Source organism: Rattus norvegicus, chromosome 1, assembly GCF_021556685.1.
Source record: "Rattus norvegicus strain SHRSP/BbbUtx chromosome 1, alternate assembly SHRSP_T2T, whole genome shotgun sequence".
NCBI lineage: Eukaryota > Metazoa > Chordata > Mammalia > Rodentia > Muridae > Rattus > Rattus norvegicus.
In genome coordinates, this window is record NC_141534.1 from 112,777,486 (window position 1) to 112,803,590 (window position 26,105).

Below are 26,105 nucleotides of genomic sequence, written 5' to 3' on the forward strand. Positions count from 1 at the left end.
GGAGTTTCTTGGAACATTTAGTATGCTTTCTTTAATTTTCTAGGAGAATGTCCTGGGTAATATTTTGCAAGTATACTCAACCATAGAATTGGTCCTCACCCCTTCCTAGAATGTCATCTTGGATGGGGAATTAACGAAAACACATTCTAGAAAAGACCCTATGTGTTGAAACAAAAATTTTAAATTATTTTGTCCTGAAATACAAATTGTCTAGAATGTGTTTACAACAGTTAAAACCAATGTATTTCAAGACCCTTACTAATAAAGAATACGTTTTGAGTCTGTTCTTAGTTTTACTTGAAAATGATTTCCAAGGATATGAGTAGAGAAACTTTGTAGGAAAGACAACTGAAATTTAATTAGTTCCATTTGTGCTAGGAATTTTCCAAGTACTTTATATACTTTGTCTAAGAAATTTACGTCTTCCGTAGAGCTGGGAAATTGTTTTCAATCTTATCTGTGGGTAAAAGAGTGTTGACTATTTCAAGTAAGTGTTATGTCCATAAAATTCAAGTCCAGACTCCTGGAAGAGCACATTCCATTCCAAGCCCCTTAGAGTGGGGTGGCTGTCAAATAAAGTGAGGTGTAGATGGCGCATACCCATAATCCTAGTACCAGGGAGGGAGGTGGAGGGAGGAGGATCAGAAGGTGAGGAAATGTGAGACTCTGTTCAAACTAGGTTAACCTATTAAATATGACCTGTCCAATTTATGACACATTTAAAGGTCAATGATAATAAATCACTTCTGCCATTTTCCCTTAAAATACTCAGAACAAAGTGTCTTTCAGCTGTGTGAACAACAGGGCTCACTCTAAAGCAGCCTATTACCTGCCTAAGTAAGTCATAATTCTTATAACTATAGGTGGTAACCAAATGGCACGACTCAAAATCCATTGTCTCTTTCAATTGCCAAAATGAATTAGAGCTTTGTGCAATTTAAGATCTGCCATTATCTGTTTGAATGCCTTAATAGAACTCAAAGATAATTCTCTGGTTGCCTGAATCATCCTGTTGAAACTTCCATCGATGATAGCAGAAAACTTTAAAATCTATCCGTTGTCTTTGGAGACATTTGCATAACATATGTCTGCATTTTGGTAAAACTTCATGCTCATCCATTCTTCAAGTCTTATAGTTCTCCGTCTTTCATTCCTCATCACGAAGAAATGTGAATGCATGGCAACCATGAGTAAAAGACAATGACAGTTCAGGTGGCAGTCAGGAGTTTGTGGAGACATCCTCTGAGATTTGTCTTTGAATTAAATCATCGTAGATCAACAGAAAAAAGAAAATCACACATGTTGTTATTGACTCTGACCTTTTTTCCTTCACCCTAAAATTTCTTGAGAATATTATGCCTCTGTGGTGAATATCAACTCACTACAGCTGGATAAGCCGGAGAGGTGCCTAGCACCATTGCCATAGTAACAGACCCTGCCAGAGTCCTCTGGGACTCTGAGGCTGGAGGTCCAAAGAGAGAGTCCTATTACCTGTCTTGCTGCCGTTTTGACACATATTGATTTACTGGGGGTAACAAGTAGCCAGACTCAAATTGCAAACCACTCCTGGTGATGAAAAACAGGCTGTTGTGTAAAAAAACGCCGAGGTGACAGTAAGTAGGGAGGAGATTAAAGCCTCCATATATCTCAGCGTGAGCATCACAGGAGCAGCCATTACCTGGTCTCTAGAAACTCATGTTTGTATCCCTCTATCCAACTTGAAAACTTGTGAGAGTGATGATTATGTTTTTAAATGCCAATAACAGGTTATACTTTTTTAAGGCCTTGTTTCCATTTATGTGCACAAAATCCCATAATATTCCTACAGTGCTCAGATCTATGGGAACAAAGAGGAGCATTTGTGAACATACTTAAGTTCACATTCATTTGTCCCAGAGCAGTGTCAGTTTAGACAAAGGAACCAAAAATGTCAAAAAATGCTTGTAGTACTTTAACTTCAGCACTTAAGATTTACTCTCCTGGGTAATGAGTTTGTTCCTTTAAAGAGTTTAAGTTGGTCACTTATCCATGTACACTGGGGCTAACGATATGGGATAAGTTGCATTCTGGTAAAATGCCTTCTTAGTATTTAACCAGCAATAATAAAACCTGTTAGCCACTTCTTTCTGAGAAAGGGTGTTTGGTGGGAAAGTGCAAAAATAATTAATTAAGGAGATGCCCAGAGTGAAAGGACTCAGCTGATGTGTTGTCTCTCTGAGGTTTTAATTTTGAGATAGAAAACCTTCAGATGTGGGAAATTCAAACCAGGCTTTTATAGTGTGAAGGATTACAGCCTCACACTGTATCCATTTTATCACCTTTAAAAGGGAGGAAAAATGAAGTTTAATATTTATCACAAAGCTAGAAAGAACAGCTTATAAATCTAACGAGTGTCTGAGTCCATAGCATCTTTCCTTTTCTCATTTGGCTTAAGATGTAACTCTAATGTGCAATAAAAAAAAATTAGAGCTAAACATTAACGATTTGTCACCCATGGCTATTTAGCAATGCGCTCTTAACTGCTAAGCCATCTCTGCAGCCCCGTGTTTATCTAATCTTTTGATTTTACTGAGGAAAGGCAGTGCCTGTGCTCTATACTCGCAGTTTCTGTATTGCTTTAGCCTCCCTGCATGAAAGAGCATCAGGATGTTTAAATGTCGTTAGTGTGGGAATATATACCTACATGTGTGTGTATTAGAAGTAACATTAGTTGATAATTTAGTACAATAATTTGGCATTTTAATAAATTTTCAAGAATTTTGTGTGAAAAAAGTTACCTTTCTGAATGTTTTACACACGCACACACGCATATACACAGTGTCTAGGGACCACTTCCTGTGCATTAGTTAATTGTGTAAGTGCTCATCTTGGCTCATACCTCAGCACACACAGTGCTTTGAGGCAGAAACTGTTATCCTTATTTTATAACATAGTTATCAGATGGCCAATTACTCGCGAGGCTCACACAACTTCTCTGTCTAACCTGCGTACCTGACTCAGAGCCCACAGTTGTCACATCTGTCCTTCATGCTCTTACAGCAAGGTTATCCTTAGGTTACCACTCACCATTTAGAATCTTTCCACCCAGCCCTTGGCATCTGTCAGTGAGTAATCCCCATTTCCTATCCTGCTTTCTCGTTTGCTTCCCCTTTACCTGTGTCCTCTGTCAAACTAATTTTATAACCAATTCGCCTTGAGGACTCCAAAGAAATAACCCAAAAGATGAACAAAAGCAAAGCACACCGAAAGGGTGGTTTTCATATGTTCCACAAACTTAAATGATTTCCTTTTTAACATATTTACTGTGAATTGAAAGCCCTCAGAAGCAAAAATGTATCATGTGAATGGAAGAATAGGAATGCTCTCAGTTTATGACAGCTGTACTGTATTGTACAGTGTGATTTAACACTGGCTTTGGCTCCATAAACACTAAAGGTCTTAGTCTGTTTCCTCTCAGGGAGGTGGGACATGCTGCCTTTTACACCTCTGTGTACTAGAATGAAGGGCTAGTGTGACTGACAAATAAGGATAAACTCAGCCTTTAGCACAACAGCATGTGCTTCTGAAGCACGTGCCTGAGAGCAACTTAGAAATCAGCATCTGCTTACAGTACCTGCAGCATCCCTCCGGGGTGAGGCATCCCTCCTCAGCGGCAGTGGCTGTCTTACTGTGATAGGACTTACACACCTCCTTCAGTAGTTTCCGTACCATGCCATGGTGGCAGAAGTTATTTTATTGACAGGACTTATCAAAGATGCTGGCTTACAGAAAATCCCCCTTTGTGCTATATTACCAGTCCTTGAGAAGAGCCAAAGTGCTCATTAGTTTATACATCGCCCTGGCAGCTAACAGTGAGGTAGCCTAGCCAGCAAGCAGGAAATTCAGTTTAAGTCATATTACAAAATTGTAATATCTGGACTTCATATGTTTTAAATCTACACACCTTAAACAACAAAATGAGCATTGCATAGTAACATGAAATCACAAGTTGATATTTCCCTTCTACTTGCAGTCTTCCAAACAAGATCGGTGTTTGGTTATGTCAGCTATGCTGGTCTAAATGTGAACTGTGGAGAGAGGAGAGGACTGAAGCCAATGGCGCAGTTACATGCAGTGCTCTGTGTTCTTGAATTATTGATGAGACCTGCCTACCCTGAGGTGAACAAAGAAGTGTGAATGTTGTTTTTATAAATCCCATGTAGTCCTCCTGTGGGTTCAGGCTACATGAGAACACATACATACACACGGAGCCATGTTGGAGCATTGTAGTTAGTGCTGTGTGGGATGAGGACCACCGTATTGACAGTAATAAGTAACAGTATGCTCCTTTCATGCTGTTTTCCTTATAGGTAAAAAGTCAAATTTCTACAGGGCTTGCTCACTTCAGTTCTCGTCTTGCATTTCCTTCTAATGCTTAACATTTTTAATTTCTGCTTCTCTGTGAGACTGTATTATCTTGTGCTGAACGCAGTTGCCTTTTCCCCTTAAATCATCAGCCTTGTTGTACAGCTCTCTGCAGTGGCACAGTCTAACATTCTTAACATTAATTGTACTAATTGATATTTTAAACTTTGCCAGTAACTAGTATGTGGTGGCAACCATTTAAAATGTGCTTGCACATCATAATGCAAAGTAGTCTCCTGCTACTGTGTTAGAGGCAAGAATAATCAAGGAACTCTTGAGGGGTTCTCAGCCTTCCAAAGACGGTGACTCTTCAATATACTTCCTCATGTTGTGGTGACCTAACCATAACTTTACTATTTTTGCAACTTCATAACTGTAATTTTGCTACTGTTATGAATCATAATGCAAATATCTGTGTTTTCAGCTGATCTTAGGTGGTCCCTGTGAAGGGTCAGTTAAGCCCCAAAGGAATAGTGACCCACAGGTTGAGAACTACTACTGTAGACTAAGGGAAGAACAGGACATAAGAATTTGACTGATACAGTGTGTTTTTCTCTCTCGCTGGGACAAAATACTGAACAAAGCAACTAAGGAAGGAATGGTTTGCTTTGGCTACAGCTTATTAGCACAGTCCATCACAGTGAAGGAGGTGTGGTGGCTGGAGCAGCCCATCATTCTGTGTCTGTAGGCAGGATGCACAGAGAAATGAATGCTAGAGGTCAGGCTGGTGTCTCCTTTCTCCCTCTTACTCGGTCCTTCAGTGTGGTTTCTCATGCAGCGGGACACTGCTGCACGTGTTCAGCTGGGTGTCCCTTCTAAGCTAAACCTCTGGATGTGTCCCCACAGATGTGCCTACAGGTATATCACCAGGGAGACCCTGAACCCAGTTAGATTGACAGTCCCAGTTAACCGTCAGTGTTCCTTACGCTAGATCAGCAGTTTCTTAAAATAAAATGTCTGAAACTACAAAATTGAACAAAAAAATTGCAAATAATATTTGCCCTTTGCACCTCAGAAAATACTGAATGGTGACCCCTACATTAAAGAATCCTTCCCTGAACACAGCTTCCTTGGTGGTTCTAGCTGTTGTAAGTTAGCTTCTCCTATAGGCTCATGATCCTGTGCCTGCACACTGGCTAAGCCCCTTGTCAATTCCATGGAAATGCTGTTCTCTAGCCCAAAATGTCCGCAGGAGAGTTTGTGATATAAAAAAGATTCACTGAACCATGAATTCAAGGTAGACTTGTATTTGAGATGCAGCCAACTGAAAAAGTTCTTTAGATTTTTTTAAACCAACTCATTGAATGTTGCCTTTGTTTTTCCAGCAGCCATTTTGATTAACATTTTTTGTCTCTCACTTTGAATGTTGGCATTAACCATATTTTTCCCCTAAAATTTACTCTCATAGACTATGAAGGGCAGAGACAATTGAGTCTTTGACTTCACTGAAAAGTAGATAAAGGGCAGAACAGGTTTCTTGAAAGCTTTGCAGTGGGCAGAAAGTCTCCAAAGTTCCAGACCACAGCAGTAACACCTGTATAGAACAGTATGCTGTTATCTCCATCTACACGTGTGTCAGTCATGGCTGCTACCCAGCCAAGGAGTCAGTTCTAATGTTCTTAGTACTTTGAAGTTTAGGATTATTATGGGAAATGTAGGCTGTCTTCGGGCATATGCTTTATTAGTAACACCTTGCCTCCCCATCTGAGAGGACAAAGGATGAATGGCACTGCTCCTCTCCTGGGATCACTCAGAGTAAGCTGGTCTTAGCTTTTCAGAGGGAGACACTGCAGACAACCATGCACACGTCACAAAGCTCCACTTACAGATGTTTAGAGAACATCTGCTCACAGCTTGCAGCTAAGGAAGGTCCACATGCAGGGATAACATTCATCTTGTATATATTTTCTCAGAGTCTTATAACAATAAAAGCAGAATAATCCTTCAGTTAGCACTCCAGAGGAGCCTGAATTTCAAGGACGTCTTAGCCCCAAAGATATGAATAGGCTCTTGAGAGCCTGGTGCCTAATGCTGGTGGATCTGCTGAGTAACATAGGTGCCTATTACCACTGAGGGAAGACTGAACACAACATGGAAAACTCTAAGGATAAAAAGGAAGATGACCTTGACAGATAACCAGCCAATAGAATCACAGCCACCCTCATACGCACTCATAGAAAAAAGAAACTCTCATTTCCCAGAGATGACTCAGCTGTCCACCCACACTGTGCTTATGCAGAATGTCTGGGCTGCAAACTCCAACTCCCACTCCCATTGAACTCTTTACCCAATTGCCCTTCAGATAGAACAGATGTAGCCCTTATGATCTTGGGCTGTTCCCGAACAGTTATGGTTACAACAGAACGGTGGGGTCATAAGGTAAGACTGTTTACACACACAGCAGCTTTCAGGTGTGGGGAGTCTTGTCAAAGAACTAGAGGGGACAGGGACATCAGACCAAGATGGCAGGGTCCTTCACTTAACATCTTTCCGGGACTTTTTCCTTTAGGAATCCTCTGAGCTGTGGTATATTCCACACAGAGCTGAGACCTACATCTGGCATTCCCCAGGAAAACTCTCTCCTCCTTTGCTTCCTTTGTTTTTCAACAGGAGAAAGCAGGGCTCCAGAAAAGGGTTCACCCTAACATTTGTCATTCAGAACACCAAGAGTCAACAATGTGTAATTCCCAGAGGATGTGTGCCTCTTTCTTCTCAACCATTGTGGATACCAGTGTGATAAAACATCCCTCCCCTGCATGATTTAAACAGATAGTCTTCTCACTGTAACTAACAAACGCTTTCTTTACTCTTGTCACAAAGGAGTAATTTGTATTTTTAGGTGCTGTCTGTTCGTTCGCCATCTGCAGTGGAGATGGCGAGTTTTTATGAACCTGTATCTTCTTGTTTCAGTAGGGTCTTCATAGTTGTGCCTATGTCTCAACAGCCAAAGCAGAGCAGACACGGAAGGTAATTACTAGATGATTAGAGCACTCTTCTTCCCTTCGCATTCATTGTAGAGCTTTGACCTCCAATCAAACAAGGGGAGTTGGGCATTCCGGGTTGACAGTCATGTATCATTTCAGTAAAATGTGAAACATTATTTCTCCTTGATTTTCCATAGTTGTAAAAATTTTAAAGATATACTGTGGGTAGGTGGAAGGCAATCCATTGGCTATGTTTTTGTCTTCTTAATAAGACCTTCACGCTCAGATGCTTTTCCTTGTAGACCTTACTATTGAAATCATTTGGAAGTATTGGCCTGGCACTTGCTTCTGTATACTACATCATCATAGTTTTTACTGTTAAAAAATTTAAATAATGTTTAATAAGAATTTAAATGTTAAACATTTAAATAATAAAATATTGTAGAATAAGAATTACTATTTCTTTGGGAACATTTTCACTCTACTCTTTTATACAAATTGCCTTTTGTAGTTTAACGCATATGTGCTCTTGTGGCACAAACCACATTTCTGTTCCAGCACCATTCCTAGTTGTGATGCATGCTACCCCAGCTCACATGTGCCGTAGCCTGACTAGTAGGTTGCTTACAGGGTTAAGGAAAAAACACATTTTAGTTTGAGGCCCTGAGTTTGCCAGTGTGTGTAGAAGACTGGATTCATTTTATGTATTTTTTTAAGAAAAGAATTTGATCTAAACAGAGCAGTAAACTTGAAAGAGCTTTGTTTCTTACACAGAAATACATAATATTTTTAAAGAAATGTTTTTAATTTCTCTTTTTGTGAGATGGTTGATGTGTCTCATAACTACTTTATGAGAATACATATTTTTAGAGAGAACAGTTAAGTGTATCATTTCATCCATCATTTCTTCCTGTTTGCTTACTATATGTGTGTATGCATGTATGCATGTGTGTACTCATGTGCATATGTGTGTGTACCATGAGTGCACATATGTACATATGCATGGTTGTGTGTGGCTGTCCATGTTTATATATTGGGTATGTGTGTGTATGTGCATGTGCATGCATATGTACTTAATGGGTGTGTATGTGCATGTGTGTTCATAATCATGGGTGTGTGACTGGTTGTCTATATCCATGTACATGTGGTTGTATGCACACATGTACAACATGTATATATATGTGTGTGTGTAGGCATATGTGTGTGTATGTCTTTTTAAACAGTATGCATATTTAAGTAGCGTGATAAGAGTGTGGTATGGAAACCTTAGTCAGGACATTTCCTATGTTAGGGAATTCTTTTGAAGAAAACCTCTGAAGGAATGTGACTGTAGAAGCAGGATTTTGCATGGAAAGTTTGTAATGTAGGTAGCATGTTGGCCTTTTTGTGGTGAGCTTGAATCCCATGCAATGTGCAGTGTCTGCTTTGCTCTTGCTTCTCTGCCTGTATTTTCCCCTAGAGAAGATGAGAACAGGATTACCGTAACAAGAGAATTCCAATCTGGATTCCTTGTATATTGTTTTGTCTAAGCTCAGACACACAATGATGAACCTGGTGGTATTTCCATCGAAGTTGCCAAAACCAGAAGCAGATCTGTTTCTTGTTCTTTTTCAGAGATCATGAAGTGCCCAAAGTGTGTGGGGGTTGAGATTCAAGAATTGGCCATCTTGTGGGCCCATAGCACTCTAAGGTCTTCAGTGAATGAGGCCCTTTTTGAGTTAGCTTTCTTTCTCATTTAAACTTAAAGCTACAGAGAATTATGACATGACATTCTTATACAGTGGGCTGTAAACATGAATAACAAGGTGTATCACACCTTTGAGCCTAGGGATAAAATTAATTGTGCAAAAGTCTGTACAGAACCAGCCACCTGACTCTTCCTCTTCCTGGGAGCTGAAGACTACGTCTTGTCCTGCACCATGTTCTGGAATTGGCTTGATGCTTAAGCTTTTCTGGTTTCTGTGTAAGGATTGCTGTGTCTCCTTTACGTCTCTGCCCACATTCCTAGTTTCTCTACTTCATGTTAAATCACTTGCCATAGGTTGAACTCACTCCACTCATATCCTGTGCCTGTCTCAGCATTTATTCCTCCTGTTTGTACCACACTGAACTTACCACATTTGTACAGGGCTGGGGGAGTAACTTCCCATTGAGCTGATATGATGTGCAATGTCCTGGTCTCAACTTTTTGCTGCCTGGACATTTTTTGTTAAGCACATAATGGTCCATTTTTTGTGCTTCACATGATTCTTCAAATCTCTGGTGGTTTCTCTCGTTGCCAATTAGTAAGTCCCCCATATAGCTTATCTTTAAACTGTTCTGACATTCTTTGAATGAATGGCTTTATATATATATATATATATATATATATATATATATATATATGAATGAATGACTTGATAGGAGAATATCTTAATATTTACCTTAAAAACTCACAGTTGCAGTACTTGGGACAGTGCCTATGATGGTATTTGGCACATTGACTTTAGGAGCCAATGTTTTCTTGGGGGTGATATCAGCATCACATCCAGAGTTAAACTTGAGCTGTGTCTTCATTAATGTTTTATGTGATGCATTTCTTGAGGTTAGATTTCTGGTGGGTGTCCCAGAAGAGCTTTTTATCAAGAATCAAGAAAGGCCATTAGGAAAAGATAAAGCCTAGAAAGATGCTCAAGCAAAAGGCAGATGGCTATCAAAGGAGAGAAAAAAAAGTTCCCATCAGAGTTGGAAAGGTCATGTATAAAAACCCACCAGGATCAGAGAAGATGGAATAAGGAAAATAGAGATATAATCAGACATTATCAAGACTGTTGAAGGGCAGTCTTGAGCCCAGAGCACAGAGGAGGAGGAGTGATGAGAAGCCACTGTGGAAGGGTGATAAGCGCCAGGTAGATACACACACGATGTGGGGCAGGGGTCACAAAGAGCTTCCTCTGCCATAACAACATCGACTTTCTATTGAAATCATAAGGAGATTTTAGAGAAATTTTCTAGAATCAAAAAATATGTAAATAGATGGCATTGCTCATCAGTCTGGTTGCATTGAAGAGAATGAACCATAACTGTGGAGATTGGAAAATTGTTGGCCAACAATCTTAGGATGGGGAATGTGTGCATCAGGACTGTGGCCACTTACTCAGGACCTCCTACTGATCAATGTTCCATATATAGGGGCCAACAAGATGGCTCTGCAGGTATAGATGCTTGCTGCCAAGACTAATGGCCTGAGTTTCAGCCCACAACCTGAGTTCAATTTCCGGGACCAGCAGGTGGGAAAGGAACCGAGTGCTTGTCCTCTGTCTTCCCATACCCCTCCCCATGTATGCACACACAAAATACAGTAGGCATCACAACCCGATGAGTTATTTATGTGGAAATACTGAGGCCAGGGAGGTTATCTAAAGTGGAATGGCTGGGGCCATCTTTGCGCCTTCAACAACAGCTGAAGCATAACATACTGGAGTTAGCCATTCCTACCAGCATCTGCTTAATTGCTGTAACTGGCTGGTTCCAGTAGATTGTGATTTCTGCTTGTTAATAAGGAGTTGCTTTGGTGAGAATTTTATATAAAACAGGTGTGCTCATAGAAACTAAAAAAAAAATTCCAGAAAATGGTATTTTGATGCCTTTTATCAGTAGTGATTTTTTAAAATCTCTGGGTAGTATCAGTTGACAAGATCAAAAAAGTTAACAAAAAGCACAGAATGGTGTTCCTTATCAACAAATTTTCAGACATTTCTTACTCCAAGTTCTTATTCTCCAGATGTTGCCCAGATCCCACAGTCCCAGCTTGCCTGGTGATTTAGCGTGTTTTTTGCTTAGCATAACAGGGCTATAAAAAATGTGCTGCTCTGCCCCCTCTAAGCCCCACAGTGAGCCTGTGGCATTTATATTAAAACTGTACCTTGTGCCAAAAGTCCTCCCTGGAGTATTCTCCAGCCATTTACAAATTTCTCAGCATGAGTTCATTACACACATGCCCAGAAGCAGTGGTTCCAGATGTGTGACTGAATTGAGAGCTTTGCATACAAGTTAATACGTTTTTCTCTTATGAAGTCTGCAAGTTCTTCATAACCTGCAGATATTCTGCACCTACCAAGTGTCTGGCATGGGTGTCATGAACAGGGTAGTGAACAAGATGTGCTTCATGCCGCGGGAGAGGGAGAAAGACACGACACTCAGATGGAAGGCAAAAGGTACGAGTCCAGACGTGATGATCTACAACCTAAAGCACATAGTATCTGTCACAGCTACTCCATTGTCTAATTTCAACTATAGTAGTAGTCAGTGAGCATGGCTGTGTTATAATACTTTGTATACAGCATGGTGGACTAGATTTGTTCCCTGGCTATACATAGTCTTCTATGTACTGACATAGGTCACAGCAATGCCATCTTAAATGCTAGAAAGAAAAAAAGACAGAGGGACAGAGGAGCCAACTATAGCCACTCTGAGTAGGTGATTTAGAAGTCTGTGGGTTACTGTAATTAGATGGTCTGGATGTCTTTATCTTTGTCTGGGTACTTTGGATCTCTTTGTGCCACTCTGATTTGGTTTAGAAGTCTTTGGATCACTAATTAGGTGGTTTGGAGGTCTGAGGGTGCTCTGATTAGGGGGTTTGGAGGTATATGTGAGGCTCTAATTGGGTGATTCGAAGGTCTTTGGGTCACTCTGAGAGGTGGTTTGGAGGACTTGGCATCACTGATTAGTTGGTTAGAGATCTGTGATTTGGCTACATGAAGAAAGAACTTTTGTCAACATTGCCCATTTATCTTCCCTTTAAAATGTAGGTAAAATGAGGAACGTTGGAGACTTTCATAATCAGGAGAAGGTAGGAACACGTGGAAACTTTGTTCTGTAAGTGAAGAGTAGTTTGTAAAATAGCCCTCTTTTAAGCCTGCCATCACTAACCAGGATTACCTTATATTAAATGCTGCTTACCAAATGAGGGGTTTTCATGCTCAGCATGGAGGACAAGCAACCTTCACCATAATGTCGCCTCTCTCTATTGTGACATCATGCTGGACCAGTGGACAGAACTTGATCTGGTTTTCTTCCTGGTTGCCTCATTTGCTGGTCTCCTATAGTTGATGCATCATGACTATTGTGTCATTCATTTCAAAGGAAGAACTGGTAGGATTGTAAGAAGAGATCAGTGATGACTGCATTTTACAGTGTGTCAGCCCAGGATAGCTTGGGCGTGTACTACACATTAACTAATGAAAAGGAAGGAAGTACTCATGAAATTCATAAATCACCCTGATGAGATTTACAAAAAGGGTTAGTTCTGTTGTGGGCACAGTTGTTGTAAGTGCTGATCCACAAGCAAAGCTCAGGGTTTACATCTGACAACGATGTTCATTCAGTGTTTGTGTCATGCAGTTAAAGTATGCACGCCATGGAGATCTCCATTGTGTAAGGAGCTGGGTAAGGGCCTTGACTTTAGAGCACTTAGATGCATCTGGAGGAAACCCAAGATGGACACAGAGAAAATAAGACAGAAAGTAAAGGTGCCTGGCTGAGTTGAATCACACTCATTACTTCTCTTGATAAAATTTGCTGAGTATTTACAATAGACTTGTCACATTTTATACATTAATGGATTTAGATGACTAAGACCAAAGTATAGACAGTTCATCCTGAAATCCTTCCAAAAACCTTTAAAACCACATAGCTATCCTGGGATTTGATTCAGGAGAGAATGTGTGCCCTAAGATTGGGACAGACTCAACCAACCCCAAGGCTGGGGAAGTTTGATGATGGTGGGCCAGTTTGCTGAGACCCTAGGGAGAAGGTCCTATATCTTTGTCAGTTTTCTGTTGATGACACAATGTCACAGAGAAAGTGGGTCATAATGACAGCAGTCTCATTTCCTCTCACTCATAATTCAGGTAGTCACTTCTGGAAGGACAGAGTGTTACATGAGATCAGGAAGTTCACAGTGTCATTCTGTCTCCGTTCCTCTGAGAAGGCCACTAGTATTAGTCAGGGACCTTAACCTGATTATCCTGGAAAAGGCAGCCCTCCAAACAATGCCACCAAGTTAATATCCCACCAAATTTATAACAAACAGTAGGGTTAGAACACAGCATTTATTTGGGAGAAAACAAATTACAGCAAGAAAAAAAAGATAGATTAGAGATAAACGTGGAGAATCTTGATGTCAAGCCAAATAAGTGACATTATGACTTGTGGATTTTATATCACAGTTGGAGAGAATGATTACATTTAAGGAAAATAACCAGACAGAAGTGTGTCTAAATTATAGTTCCGGGGCTGGCAAGATGACTAAGCAGGTGAAGGCGCTTGTCACCAAGACTGATGACCTAAGTTCAGTTCCTAAAAGTCACATGATAGAGGAGGGACGTGACTCTTCAGTGTTCTCCTCTGACTCCCGCGTTTGCCATGGTGTTTGCGTACAGTGCACATCCTCCCCTCCCACATATATAAGTGCATGTACATTTTGTAAAGCAGGTCTCTGGGCCACATGCTTCTTCAGTTTGCTAAATGACGCTGATCAAACTCTTCAGCCCATCTGTGGCTCATCTCTGTTGAGAACTGTGACATCCCTTTTCAGAGGTCTGATCATGGACCAATCCAACAGCAATCTACAAATTAATCTGGTTCTTAGGAACTGAGCTGTAAAGAGATGGGGTCCCAGCCTTTGAGGGGTTATCTTCTAACAGAAATGCATCTGAAGAAGCAAACACAGAAGGTAATCTAAGGTTCTGATCAGGTCGAACAGAGTATTAGGAACAGTTAGAAATGGGCTCCAGAGAGACCCAGTAAGGCCTCCACAGTGGATCTGTCTGAGAAAGGCTATGAGCTGCTGGGTACCTATGTGCTGTGGAGAGGCTTGCCTTGAGAACAGAAAAAAGGATCAGCTAAGATGTAACAAGAAAAATGAAGATTGGAATTAGCTTATCTGAGGGCTGCAGCTAGAATATGTAGCTTATGTTTGAGCATGTCTGGACAATGCCGCCAACTGAGGCATGCATACCTACCCACTTTGCTAATACTAGGTTCAGGCTGTGATTAGAAATCGCGGCTTTAGGAGCAACGCTGCCCTCTAGTGGCCGTCTGTGCTCATTTACACCCATTCATGGGCCATTTTCTGCTTCTTTCCTGGACCAAAGAGGAGTCAAAGTGTTGCCTCCTTTTTATTCTCCTGTAAAATGAATTCATTTTCCTTACTGTGGGAAAAAATGAGAAGAAATTCTGAGAAGACAGCCCTACTGAAGAGAATAAATATCTTTATTTTCGTAACCAAGTAGTGTCGGAAGCGGAACAAAGCCGGCTCTGTCGGACAAGATGACTTGCATGTTTCTGGCCAGTCCGTTCATTATATAAACTAAGGAGACAATGGTCCCATTAAGGATTATCCGCTTTTCACTTCAGCATTTGTTCTCTGGCAGTATAAAAAGCAAACCACCCTAGATTCAGAGAATAATTTTATTCTATGGTGTGGGTATAAATTCTTTCTCCTCGCCCACAGAAAGATTCTGAAAAATGAGCTCCGGAATGCTTTCTGTCCCACGCCCGGATGGAAGCACATTCTCCTCAGTGTCCACCCCTCGGTAAAGAAGGTGGTGGGACGGCGGGAAGAGTGAGAATTCCACCTACAGGCTCTGGCTTAGCCCTAGGCAGCCAGCGCTCTGTGCATTTCCAGGTGAAGGGCCTTGGGGAAGTCAGCTCACCTTGCTGCAGTGGGTCTCCTTTGTCTGTCCACGCCCGGCCCCAGTCTCAGCAGCACTGCTTATATTGCGGTTATTGTTATTTCAACTTGGCAGTCCTCCAACAAGCCTCAGTTTCTCTTGGGTGGGCTTCCCTAGAGCAGGCTTTGCTTCAGGGTTCCTTGTAGCAGACACGATACTGTCTCTTGTCCATGAAGACATTTGTGATGCTGCACTTATCATCTGTGGCCTTGTTCTTCACTATCAACGACCTTAAAGCTCTGTTTTCCTTGCATTAAAATGCCTTTGCTCAATGTATTTCATTCACCAGTAAATGTTCTGTTGTAGGGCAGAGCCCCTCACTGCATCCCTAGCTCATGCACCAGGCTGACTCAGAATCATATATTAAATGCCTTGGGCAAAAACTAACAGATGTCCTGGACGAAATAGAGGCCTTTTGAAAGTTCGGCTGTCACACCACTGACTAGGGTCAGGGTTGACAGCTATAAATAAAATGGTAATGACTTAGAGAAGGTAAAATGTATTTTTTTTCTCATGGAGTTTATGTTTGTGTACTCAGAGGATGCAGGGACTTAGTTTCTCTCTCTCTCAGCACTCTGCATATGTGGTGGGTGTCAAGGGACACATATGGCCCAAAGTGTCTTTGAAGCTGCAGAGCACATGTGGGCACTGAAGGAAGGCTCTTAAAATGTCACTTCACTTTTCTGATTCCATTTAATCTGCTGTAACGAAAACCTGTGGCCACATGTACTTCATAGGAGACTTCTACCAGTAGAAAGTAGGTTTTGTTCTGCATCTGGAGGAAGACAAATGATGCCAGGAGGTGGCTGGCCATTACCAGGGATCCAGGGAGCACACCATAGTGACTAGGTACCAGGAGTGACCATGTACAGGTCAGCAAACATTATCTGAGCACTGGGGTTTGAATCTATACTGGTTGACAGAAATTAAAAGAACAAGAGTTACTAATATTCAGACCATTTTCCTTTGAACAATATTTTTATAGATTTTATTTATTTTTAATTTTATGTATATATGTGTGCATGTGTTTGTGCATGTGAGTGGAGTGCCTTCAGAATCCAGAGGCAGGTGTCATATTCCCATGAAATTGGAGATACAGGTAGTTGTGAGCCACTGAACTAGGGTACTGGTAAACAAACCTGGGTCGTCTGTAAAAGCAACACACATTCTTATCCCATGAGTCAACCTTTTTGCTCCATAGTGCTATTTATTTATCTATGTATGTAAATGTATGTATGTATGTATGTTTGCTTGCTTGTTTGTTTGTTTTACTCTTTTGGGGAATTTGTATAAGAAAAATACTAGTCAAGAATGGTTTTAATAAGAAATAGTATGTTTTTTAGGGTAAAGTGTATTCTCTTAGAAGCAACTTATTGTAACTTAGACTCAACTAAATTCAATTAATTCTCTTTTAAAGAGTATAAGCACTTTGAAAGAGTATATTTAACTTTTAAAAATGTATTAGTAATAATATCAAGAGTCCACACTTTGTTTTTTACCATTTCAATTCATAAAAGAGATATCCAATTGTATGTTACAAAATTCTTAGGCTAGCTAGCCTAAGAATGGTGTGTTTGTAATGAAAACTGATCTGAATTTTTTCCACATGTATATGCTTATTGCCTTAAACTATATGTATACATATATATGAGGATATGTGTCTTTGATTCTTCCATTTGAAATATAGTGTGTGTGTGTGTGAGAGAGAGAGAGAGAGAGAGAGAGAGAGAGACAGAGACAGAGACAGAGACAGAGAAGGGGGTGAGGAAGAAGTAGCTAAATGATGGTGGGGCCCACATCCCATCCAGCACCCTGTTTTACTGGGCTGTATTTCCAAAGGGAGGATCATTAATGTCAGCATTTTACATAAGATACTGGAGCACAGTGGTAAGAAATTTTAAATTGTCTAGGGCAGAAACTGAATTGACATGATCATCATGTGATACATATAACCTGATTAAAAAGTAAGGCACAACAAAATATGTGAAAACATAATTGTGAATAAAATAAATTAAAATTAAAATGAAAAAATGTATTAGTGAAATAGCAAGATTGATAAATAATAAAAGAATTCCCATAAAAAGGTATGCTTACTTAATGTCTATTGATTTTTAAGGCACTGCAGACTAGGGCATTTGATCTTACAGTGTCTCCTTCAAATGAGAAAGATTATACATGAAAACCTGGGAAATGAACAGATCTGCCTAAAGACAGATGACGATAATGTAAGTGGCAGGGTCAGGACTGAACCATGCTCATGTGGAATTAACTCCAGCTTCTTTCTTTTCATCCGTGGTACCTGTCAAAACCTGAGGGGAGTGTGTGGCAGAGTAGAGGGAAATAACCCATCCCCCCCTGAACCTTTTGGGGAGCAGGCCGGTTCAGAGGGAAATGTCTCTATGATATTTACATGGATAGCTAGTTCTCAGGCACTACTAAAGGGAGTCTTGTTTAATAACAACAGCAAAATCAGAAGGGCAGAGCAGCAGAACATGTTGTCCTTTGATAAATAAGCCCCCACCCCCCCACCCCCCACACAAACACCCTGTGGTCTATACTAGAGTGTCACTAAGCAACCACATGCAGCTTGCTTTGAATTCTGAGCTAGTTACAGAGGCACGGGTCTCACTGAAGGCTCTTCAGAACTAGCCTTGTAGAGAGCTGGATTAAACGGCACACAAGGGCACGATGGCCCCTTTCGCTCAGTATTTTCTGGCACAGATCCTTGCAACTATTGCAGAAGGTCACATGGGTGCAGCTGCCACTTGGCCTGATCTAGAATTTCTCATTTGAACTTTAATTAAAATGTCTAGCAAGAGCTGTCTGTCATTTCTCTTTTGAAAGTTTTCTGTCAGAGGAAAAAAAATGCTTGGTGCTCAGCACATCTCTTAGGGCTGTGTTGCCATTGTTTCTGTAGAAGGGCTCCCCCAGTGATCCCTCAACTACATTGGAAATCTCCATAGAAAGAAAATGATAATTTCTGGACCCAGAGCTGAAGATAAGAGAATGGTAAGCATTGGGGTTTATTTTTAACTCACTGTAGTATATTATCTAGTCAAAAACAGAATACCAGGAGTCATTCTTATATGGTGGTCACCTCATTATTAGTATTATTGTTGTTGTTGTTGTTATTATTATTATCATCATCATCATCTTTTTTTACTGTCCAGTCATTATCCCCCTCCTGCTCCACCTTTTGACAGTTCCTCATCCCATTCCACCTCCCCTGTCTCCAAGAGGATGTCCCAACTCCCCCACCACACCCCAACACCCTGCCAGGCCTCTGAATTCCCTGGGGCCTCACGTCTCTTACAGGTTAGGTGTTTCTTCTCTCACTGAAGTCAGACCAGGCGGTCCTCTGCTGTATATGTGCCGGGGCCTCCGACTAGCTACTGTATGCTGCCTGGGTGGTGCCTCAGTGTCAGAGAGATCTCGGGGGTCCAGGTTTGTTGAGACTGCTGTTCTTCCTATGGGGTCACCCTCCTCATTGACTTTTTCTAACATTTCCCTAGTTCAATCACAGGGGTCCCTGACTTCAGACTATTGGTTGGGTATAAGTATCTGCTTCTGTCTCGGTTAGATGCTTCTTGGACCTCTTGCAAGGTAGCCATGCTAAGCTCCTGTCTGTCTGTTAAGATCAATAATAGTATCAGGCCTTGGAGCCTCCCCTTGAGATGAGTTCCAATTTGGGCCGGTCACTGGGCCTTCTTTCCCTTGGTCTCTTCTCCATTTGTTTTGTCCCTGCAGTTCTTTTAGACAGGAAAAATTCTGGGTCAGAGTTTTTGACTCTAGGATGGCAAGTCCATCCTTCCACTTGATGCCCTGTCTTTCTACTAAAGGTGGATTCTCCAAGTTCTTCTCCCCAATGTTGGGCATTACATCTAATCCCTCCTTTTGAGTGTTGAGATTCTCACCTCCCAGGTCTTTCTCTTAAAGTTGCATAATTTTTGGTCTTCAGCTTAGAGAAATAGGGACCCTGGGTTATAAAGTCTTGTGCACTTATATTTCACAAGTGCCAGGGATGCTTTGGCTCAAAAATATCAGGTCTACTTAACACAACAATTGATTCTCACTATAAACCAATGGATATTCTGCATGGTGTGTTCACTGTACCCATTTTTTTAATAACTAAAATAAGGACTATGTTATTTCTTATATGAATTTTGCTGAAAATTGTTTTAACATGATAATGTATAATAACACAAATTTTGTAATAAAATGTAATATGGACCTGGCACTGTTTTGTGAATCTGAGTAAGCTATAAAATTGCTGTGAGAGGGACTCATAATATTTAGGACATATTGTGAAAATCAGAGAAAATACTAGCCTGTAACTTTATCCAGGAGGCTCTTAGGAAGAACAGTTAGCATCATCGTCACCATTGTAACCATCACCATGATCATACATTCATAATTATCGCTATCTCTATCTTAATTCCATTATCATCATTACTATCATAGTAATCACCATCACTCTCTTAATTTCTTCAAAACTCAATGTTGAAAAAGTAGAAGGATACCTTAGTTCCTAACCCATTGATAACTACTATGTTGTTCAAAATTAAGACCCAGCTGGACTATTAAAAAGCCAGCTGGACTATTAAAAAGCCAACTTGTAAATATTACCCTATAAGGACTCCTTACTCTCAGCTTCAAGAGGGAAGATTTGAACTGATGGTATCTAAGGTACTTTCATACTCAGAGAGTTCACATTTTTCACCTCCAATCCATCTCCTCAACTCAGCCATATATGGTGGTGTGTGGCAGACTATGGGTCTTCTGGAACCTCTTTTCTGAGGTATAAAGTAGATATATAAGTAGCATCCTTCTAGGTTATTTGGCACAAAGAGCCAAGTATACCAGAGAAACTTTTCAGTCAGCGTCATCTAAAGCATTCACTTTGTCCTCCTTCAGAGTCAACGCTTGCTAGGATACTCATCAGGCTAGTAACCCCAACCATGCATGCTCATGGGACTCTCCTTCAATCTCAATCTCAGAATGATATTCCGTCTTAAAATCTGCTCGCAAGTAGTTTAGAACTTCCACCTGTCTTCTGTCTTCTACTCCCATATAAGGCTCTTAACCAGCACATCTGATCTCCCTAATTTCCTAAACTTGCTGTTGACTCACTGTTAGTACTGGGATCACGGTTTAAATTCATTCGCTGACCACTCTTTCTTCTAGGAAGATAGAGCAAGCCTGACATAACAAATTCTATGTCACACCATCATAAATAAAGGACAAAATAGGGTAATAAAAATAGAAAAAACTCAATCATATTCTAAATCAGTGTTTCTCAACCCGTGAGTCATGACCCCTCTTGGGTGAAATGCTCCTTTTACAGGGTCACCAGAAGCAATCCTACATATTAGAAATTTATATTATGATTTGTAAGAGAAGCAAAATTACATTTATGAAGTAGCAATGAAAATAATTTCATGGTTGGAGTCATCACAGCATGAGGAACTATATTAAAGGGTCACAACATTGGGATAGTTGAGAAGCACTGATGTAAACAGTGTCTCCACTGAGTGAATCCCAAAAACACCTTGTTTGATATGAGCTGGAGATGTTTTCCCACCCACATACAGCCCATATTAGTGATTACATCATTACCAAGAGAGGTCGGGAAACAAAACAGAAAAACAAAACAAAACCCTCCACTGCACTCACAGAGTGCATCCTGCAGCCTGTGTAGGAAATTAAGGTCAAGTACACACAGCCTCTGGTGCTCCGCCACCCCCTCTTCCTAGTCACCTGTTCTTGCTGACTCACTTTGACACAAGACCCCTGTGGAAACTGCTTCATCTCTCTTCTGACACATCCTACTCTACCAGAACTTATCTAGGGACTGTCAGAGGGCACTGGACTACCAAATGTTTGATCTTTAGGAATGAGATAGGCAATACATAGCAATAGACTTGCTGATTTTAGGACTTCATTGGGATCTTGGGAGTTAGGGATGCCTAGGCACCTCCACAGCTATGTCTTGGCAGATGATGTGAATCACAAGGTTCTTTGCTATTAAGGCCTCCATTCTGGGTTTGTGATGACTTCTGCAGAGCTCGGGTGCTTGGCTCAGATTTCTGCTGCCTAAAGTACTGGCCATCTTTACCTGAAGAGTATTTAGGAAGCTTTTCTGTTTCCCTCTTCAATGAATCAGAGACTGTAGGAAAGAGAACAACCAAGAACTTGGGAGACATATCATACAACCAGAAGATGTCCTCTTAGCACATATGGGAACTGCTTTTATAATAATACTGAGAACATATTATGTGCTGACCTGTAGTTGAGTCTAAACAAAGAGGATTGCAACCATACCAGTCAGACTTCCCCAAATCCTTTAGGAGTTAGTTTTCCATAAAGAGATTTAGTTAAAATTAAAGTGCAGCCCCATACATTTTTATGGTCCATCATCTTAAAGACAGAGCCTGTTCATAAGAGCTCTACCTCCCAGGACCTTAACACATCCATCATTTCATCTTAGTTCCTTCACAACAATCATGAAGTTTGCTTGATGTGTGTTATTGAAAACATCTACATTCATATGAGTTGAGTTAAAAATTCTGCAAAGGAACATCAAGCTGATACGATAAAGGGTATATCTAAGCAAGAACTTTAGGAAACACTAGTGGACATTCTACAAATTCCTTGATGTAGGTTTTCTTATATTCCACGGCATAAGTTACTCTATGCCCATTTGTCTGCTGCTATAGACATCTACTTACTCAGGGTGTAAGAAGTACTCACTTGTGTGTTGTGCAGAAGGATTAACACTTGGTAACATTAATGTTAGTAGTTAGAATTAATAATAGCTGCTGCATACGGTGGACATTGTGTTCATTAGGGCTAAGTATACAATCCAGGTCTTCGTGCATGATGGGTAAGTTCTGTGGGGCTGAGCCACATCCCAAGTTTCTCAGAACATTGAACTGTAGCCATAAATCCCAGTGCCGTATTAATCACAGCATGTGACCTTTGATCAAGTTGCTTCATAACTCTGACCCCTGGCTTCTAAACCACATATAAAAACATCAAGTACCTCTCAATGCTGACAAATGTGTTGGGTGAGATAAAGTGCTCTGTACAAAGCAACTTTTACTATAGGTACTGTCCTGGGTTCACTATACTCACAAAGTTAATTATGAAATCACACAGTGATGTGTTTTTGTACTATTCCATAGGCACACATTTAGTTATAACTGCATCATTTGTGTGCATCATTATTTAGAGATACACATGGTAACCTTTACACAAATATTCAGGAGTGAAAAGTAGGTTTATTCTGAAAGCAAAGTAGCACAAGTGTTTTGAGTTCAGTAAATCTAAACAAGGCAACACACACTGGTGAAAGGTGCTGAGTGAGACACGTTGACTTCTTTTGCATAGATAGCATTTTAACAGAAGAACATTACTTTTAAAGCAAGGACAAACTCATGGACTTAGGTGCTTCTGCCCCCTACTGCTCAGACTCAGTAACCGCAGTTCTGCTGTGATCACTGTCCTAGTCAGAAAGCTTCTGGGTACCTTGTTTGACTCCCTCTCCCCTCCCTCCTTCCCTTATTAAGTTAATTTTATCTTACCATTGAGAATCTTCTACATGAGTATAACACATGTTATCACATACAGGCTTCCCTTTCTCTTCAGTGTTATCAGTGCTGCCCTCTTACCTCTGAAATGCAGCATGTCCCTTATTAGGCCAGGAACTATGGCTCATTCACAGAGCCCTTAGCTTTTACTACAGATACAAAACATGGACCACCATATGACCCAGCCAAACTGAAGCCACTAAACCAGTTCTTAGATATCTACTCATCACACTAGGTCTGTTTCTCTGAATCCTTACTAATCCAGTGCTTACTTACCACACGACATTTTCCCTTGCTATTTTTTTGAAACAGAAATTGCATAGGCTGGATGTTTGTGTGGGAGTATATTGATTCTCCTTCCCTTTTAAAATATGCAGCAGTGAATCTGCAGCTGGTTCATGGGAAAATGGATTGGCTTCTTGCTGGTTATGAGACTCATTCTGTAAGGAGCCCAAGTGTCTCTGCAAGATCAAATAGCATACATCTCCTTACAGCTGTGTTTCAGCAATGTCTGCCTGTTTAACTTCTAAAAGGATCATGGAATTTCATCTTCTCTGTTCTCACTGCTGTTCTTGAAATATTATTTTGTGAGTCCTGCATAGTAATTATCTCAAGGAGCATGAGTGACCATCAAAGGGAATCCAGGAAGCAGAAGCAGGAGCAACAAGACATTATGGTTGAGTTAGGAAAAGATTAAGATGTGAATTGTGTTTGCTTTCAGAAAAAGTTCTATACAAATTGAGTTCTCATATGCCACCAAACTGGGACTTAAAACTCTATTTTAGTCATAGTCTTTGTTGGGCAAGTACATCTTTTGCCTTTCTCTTGATATGAATGCCAAAAATGTTCCTAGACATTGCTAAATGCTGGGCTGGGATACAGTTCAGTTCCTGGAGTGTTTGCTTAGCATTCACCAAGCCTTGGTTCCATCCATAACACTACATGAACTGAGCATGGCAGTGCATGAACTGGGCTTGGTGGTGCATGTCTATAATCATAGTACTTGGATGGTAGAGGCAAGAGAATATAAGGGACTGAAAATAATCTTTAACTACATAGCAGATTCCAGGACAATCTAGTCTGAGAGAAAGAAGAAGTGAGGGAGGGAAGGTGGGAGGGAGAGATTAATTTCTAACTGTCCCATGGGCTGGGATCCAGAATACAAAAGCTCCCGGTGATAGTTTTAATTAGTTTAGGGTGTGTAATAATTGGGGACACATCTTGCGTGGTCCAATGACTCCTGGAAAATTTCATCAGTCTACTTAATTATTTACATATTCATATATGTGACAGAGTCAGAATCAGATGATAGTAGACGATGAGACAAAGGACCTATCTGTGTTCTGTTCTGCTGTCCTCGTTATATTGTTTGCTTCTTCATATTCCTTTCTTTAAACTACTATATGGCTGCTGCAAGATGGAACTGGAGTTACCCTATCTGAGGTTTAGGATGGAAAGAAGAAATGGAGATAGGCAAGACTTCTTTCTAGACTTTTCTGTATGGCTTGTGGATGAGGAGAGCCACATGGCTGCTTAGTTGCAAAAAAATCTGAGAAACTGAAAATTTCACTTCCCTTGCTTCTAGAGTGGAAACCAGAATGAGAGGACCTTAAGGCTGGTGTGGTCCCGTGCACTACATTGCATTTCACAGCTAGGGTCTCCATCTCACAGCCTCCTGGACTGGCCACGCATGGCTCCACTCACTTGCCCACCATCTCTTTACGTTAACAGACTGTCAGAATCAGTAAAATAAGGACGCATGCACCGTCTTCTCTGCGACAGGCCCAGGGCTCATGACACTCTTTATTAAGCAGCAGTTGCTTAGTAAATGCCGTTTGAAGAGTGAATAAAGAGTAACCTAATGGTGGGCATTGAAAGGAGGACCTATGTGACCTCCCAGCAATAAGGACGACTGTGCTCTTGCTCTTCTTTAAGGTAAAGGAAATAAATACCGACAGCACAGATTCCAGGTCATCCTCTATGTTCTTAGAAGTATTCTATTCTATTTGGAAAAAACACGATGCTGAGTTAGACTGTCACATGTCAGAGAGAAAGAATTATGGTCAGGCCTCCTTTCCTGAACTCCAGTGTATGGAAGGTTTTCCAGGGAAGGGCATCCTACCTCATAATACAACAGACAAGAGAAAATGGCTAAGGCTTGGATTGAAGATGGCTCATGCCTCTTTGTGACCTTCCTGATGTAGGCTCACCTTCCAGGAACTACAGAAGCCACTGAACCCTGCTCATCTGTAACAGAGACAACTTAAAAGTAGGATACTTGGCTACAAATCCTGACCTTAACACCCTCTGACCCCATCAGTGCTCTTCTGCAAAGGCTTATCAGTGCAAGCTTGATACCAGTGTTCAGGAAATTATTAAAATTATGTTACAATAAAGAGAAATTTAAAATCTGATCCATGCAGAGAAGACCTACTTTTGCTGTATGATATCAAAAGAAAATTGGACATAAAAACAGCTATGCAAATGGACTTCAGAAGGGAAATAAAAATAACAGCAGGAGCAGAAGTAATAACAAAGCTGCAACATGGAAGAATGGCAGGCAGAAATAGCTACCACCAGACATCAGACAGATTCCAGGTAAAGGGAAGAAAGGCAAGGAGATAAAATTAACTTCCTTTCCAGGGGCGTCCTGGGGCACAGAAGAGATGCAGATGAAAGGGTGGCAGGCTGACATTTGAGAATGAAGAGAGGAAGACTCTGAGAAAGTGCACAAAGGGGATTTCTGTGAAACTGTGTGAGCTGGAGAGACATGGAGAAAGGCAGGCACTGTCCTCTCCATGGATGCCAGAAGAATGGAAGGAGAATGGTAGGTGTTAGTGTCACATGATAGAGACCCTTCCTTCTGAAGGAGTCCACTGAAGGTCCACCTCCGCTGCCACATATCAGGGCTGAGGTGTTGTGGATCAATAGCTATAATGTTGATCATGATCGAACCAAGAACCAAGCATGAAATGGCCATGCCCATTACAGAGGTCTGCATTAATAGTAGTATGTCCAGAACAAGAGAAGAGGGGCTTCCAGGTATGGAAATAATCAAAGCGATTTTAACCAGATTATAAAATGTTTGCTTTGATTTTGCTGTACAAGTTGGTTAGATACTAAGGGATTGTGTACATAAATAAACTTAGAGAAAGTAAAAAGGAGAATGCATTTAGGACAGGGAGAGTGATAGGGTGAGGGCCACTGTACTGATAGCTCAGTGGCTAAGAGCACTTACTGCTCTTGCAGAGGATCTGGGTTCAGTTCCTAGCACCCATGTTAGGTGACTCACAACCACCTCCTACTCTGGCGCCAGGGTCAGATGGACTATTCTGGCCTCTGCCTGTGCCTGTGTTCATATGTCTGTATCCACATGCAGACACATACTTAAAAATGATAGATTTAAAGAGAGACAATAGAGGAAGGACCAGAGTGAGTTGTTCCTCTTGTCATCTTTACCCAGAGGCTTCTAC

The 26,105-nt window shown here is 40.9% G+C and overlaps 1 protein-coding gene across 13 annotated transcripts in view; it reads left to right on the forward strand.

Annotated features, from left to right (window-relative positions):
* Gas2 (growth arrest-specific 2) overlaps positions 1-26,105 on the forward strand; it is a 131,073-nt gene that overhangs the window by 94,634 nt on the left and 10,334 nt on the right. Inside the window, exon 11 of one of the 13 annotated variants that reach the window (XM_087582050.1) lies at positions 7,318-7,371. The exons of the other annotated variants lie outside the window; for them this stretch is intronic. Coding sequence (XP_087438176.1) covers positions 7,318-7,371 — 54 coding nt within the window. The remainder of the gene's footprint in view (positions 1-7,317; positions 7,372-26,105) is intronic. 13 annotated transcript variants of the gene reach the window in all.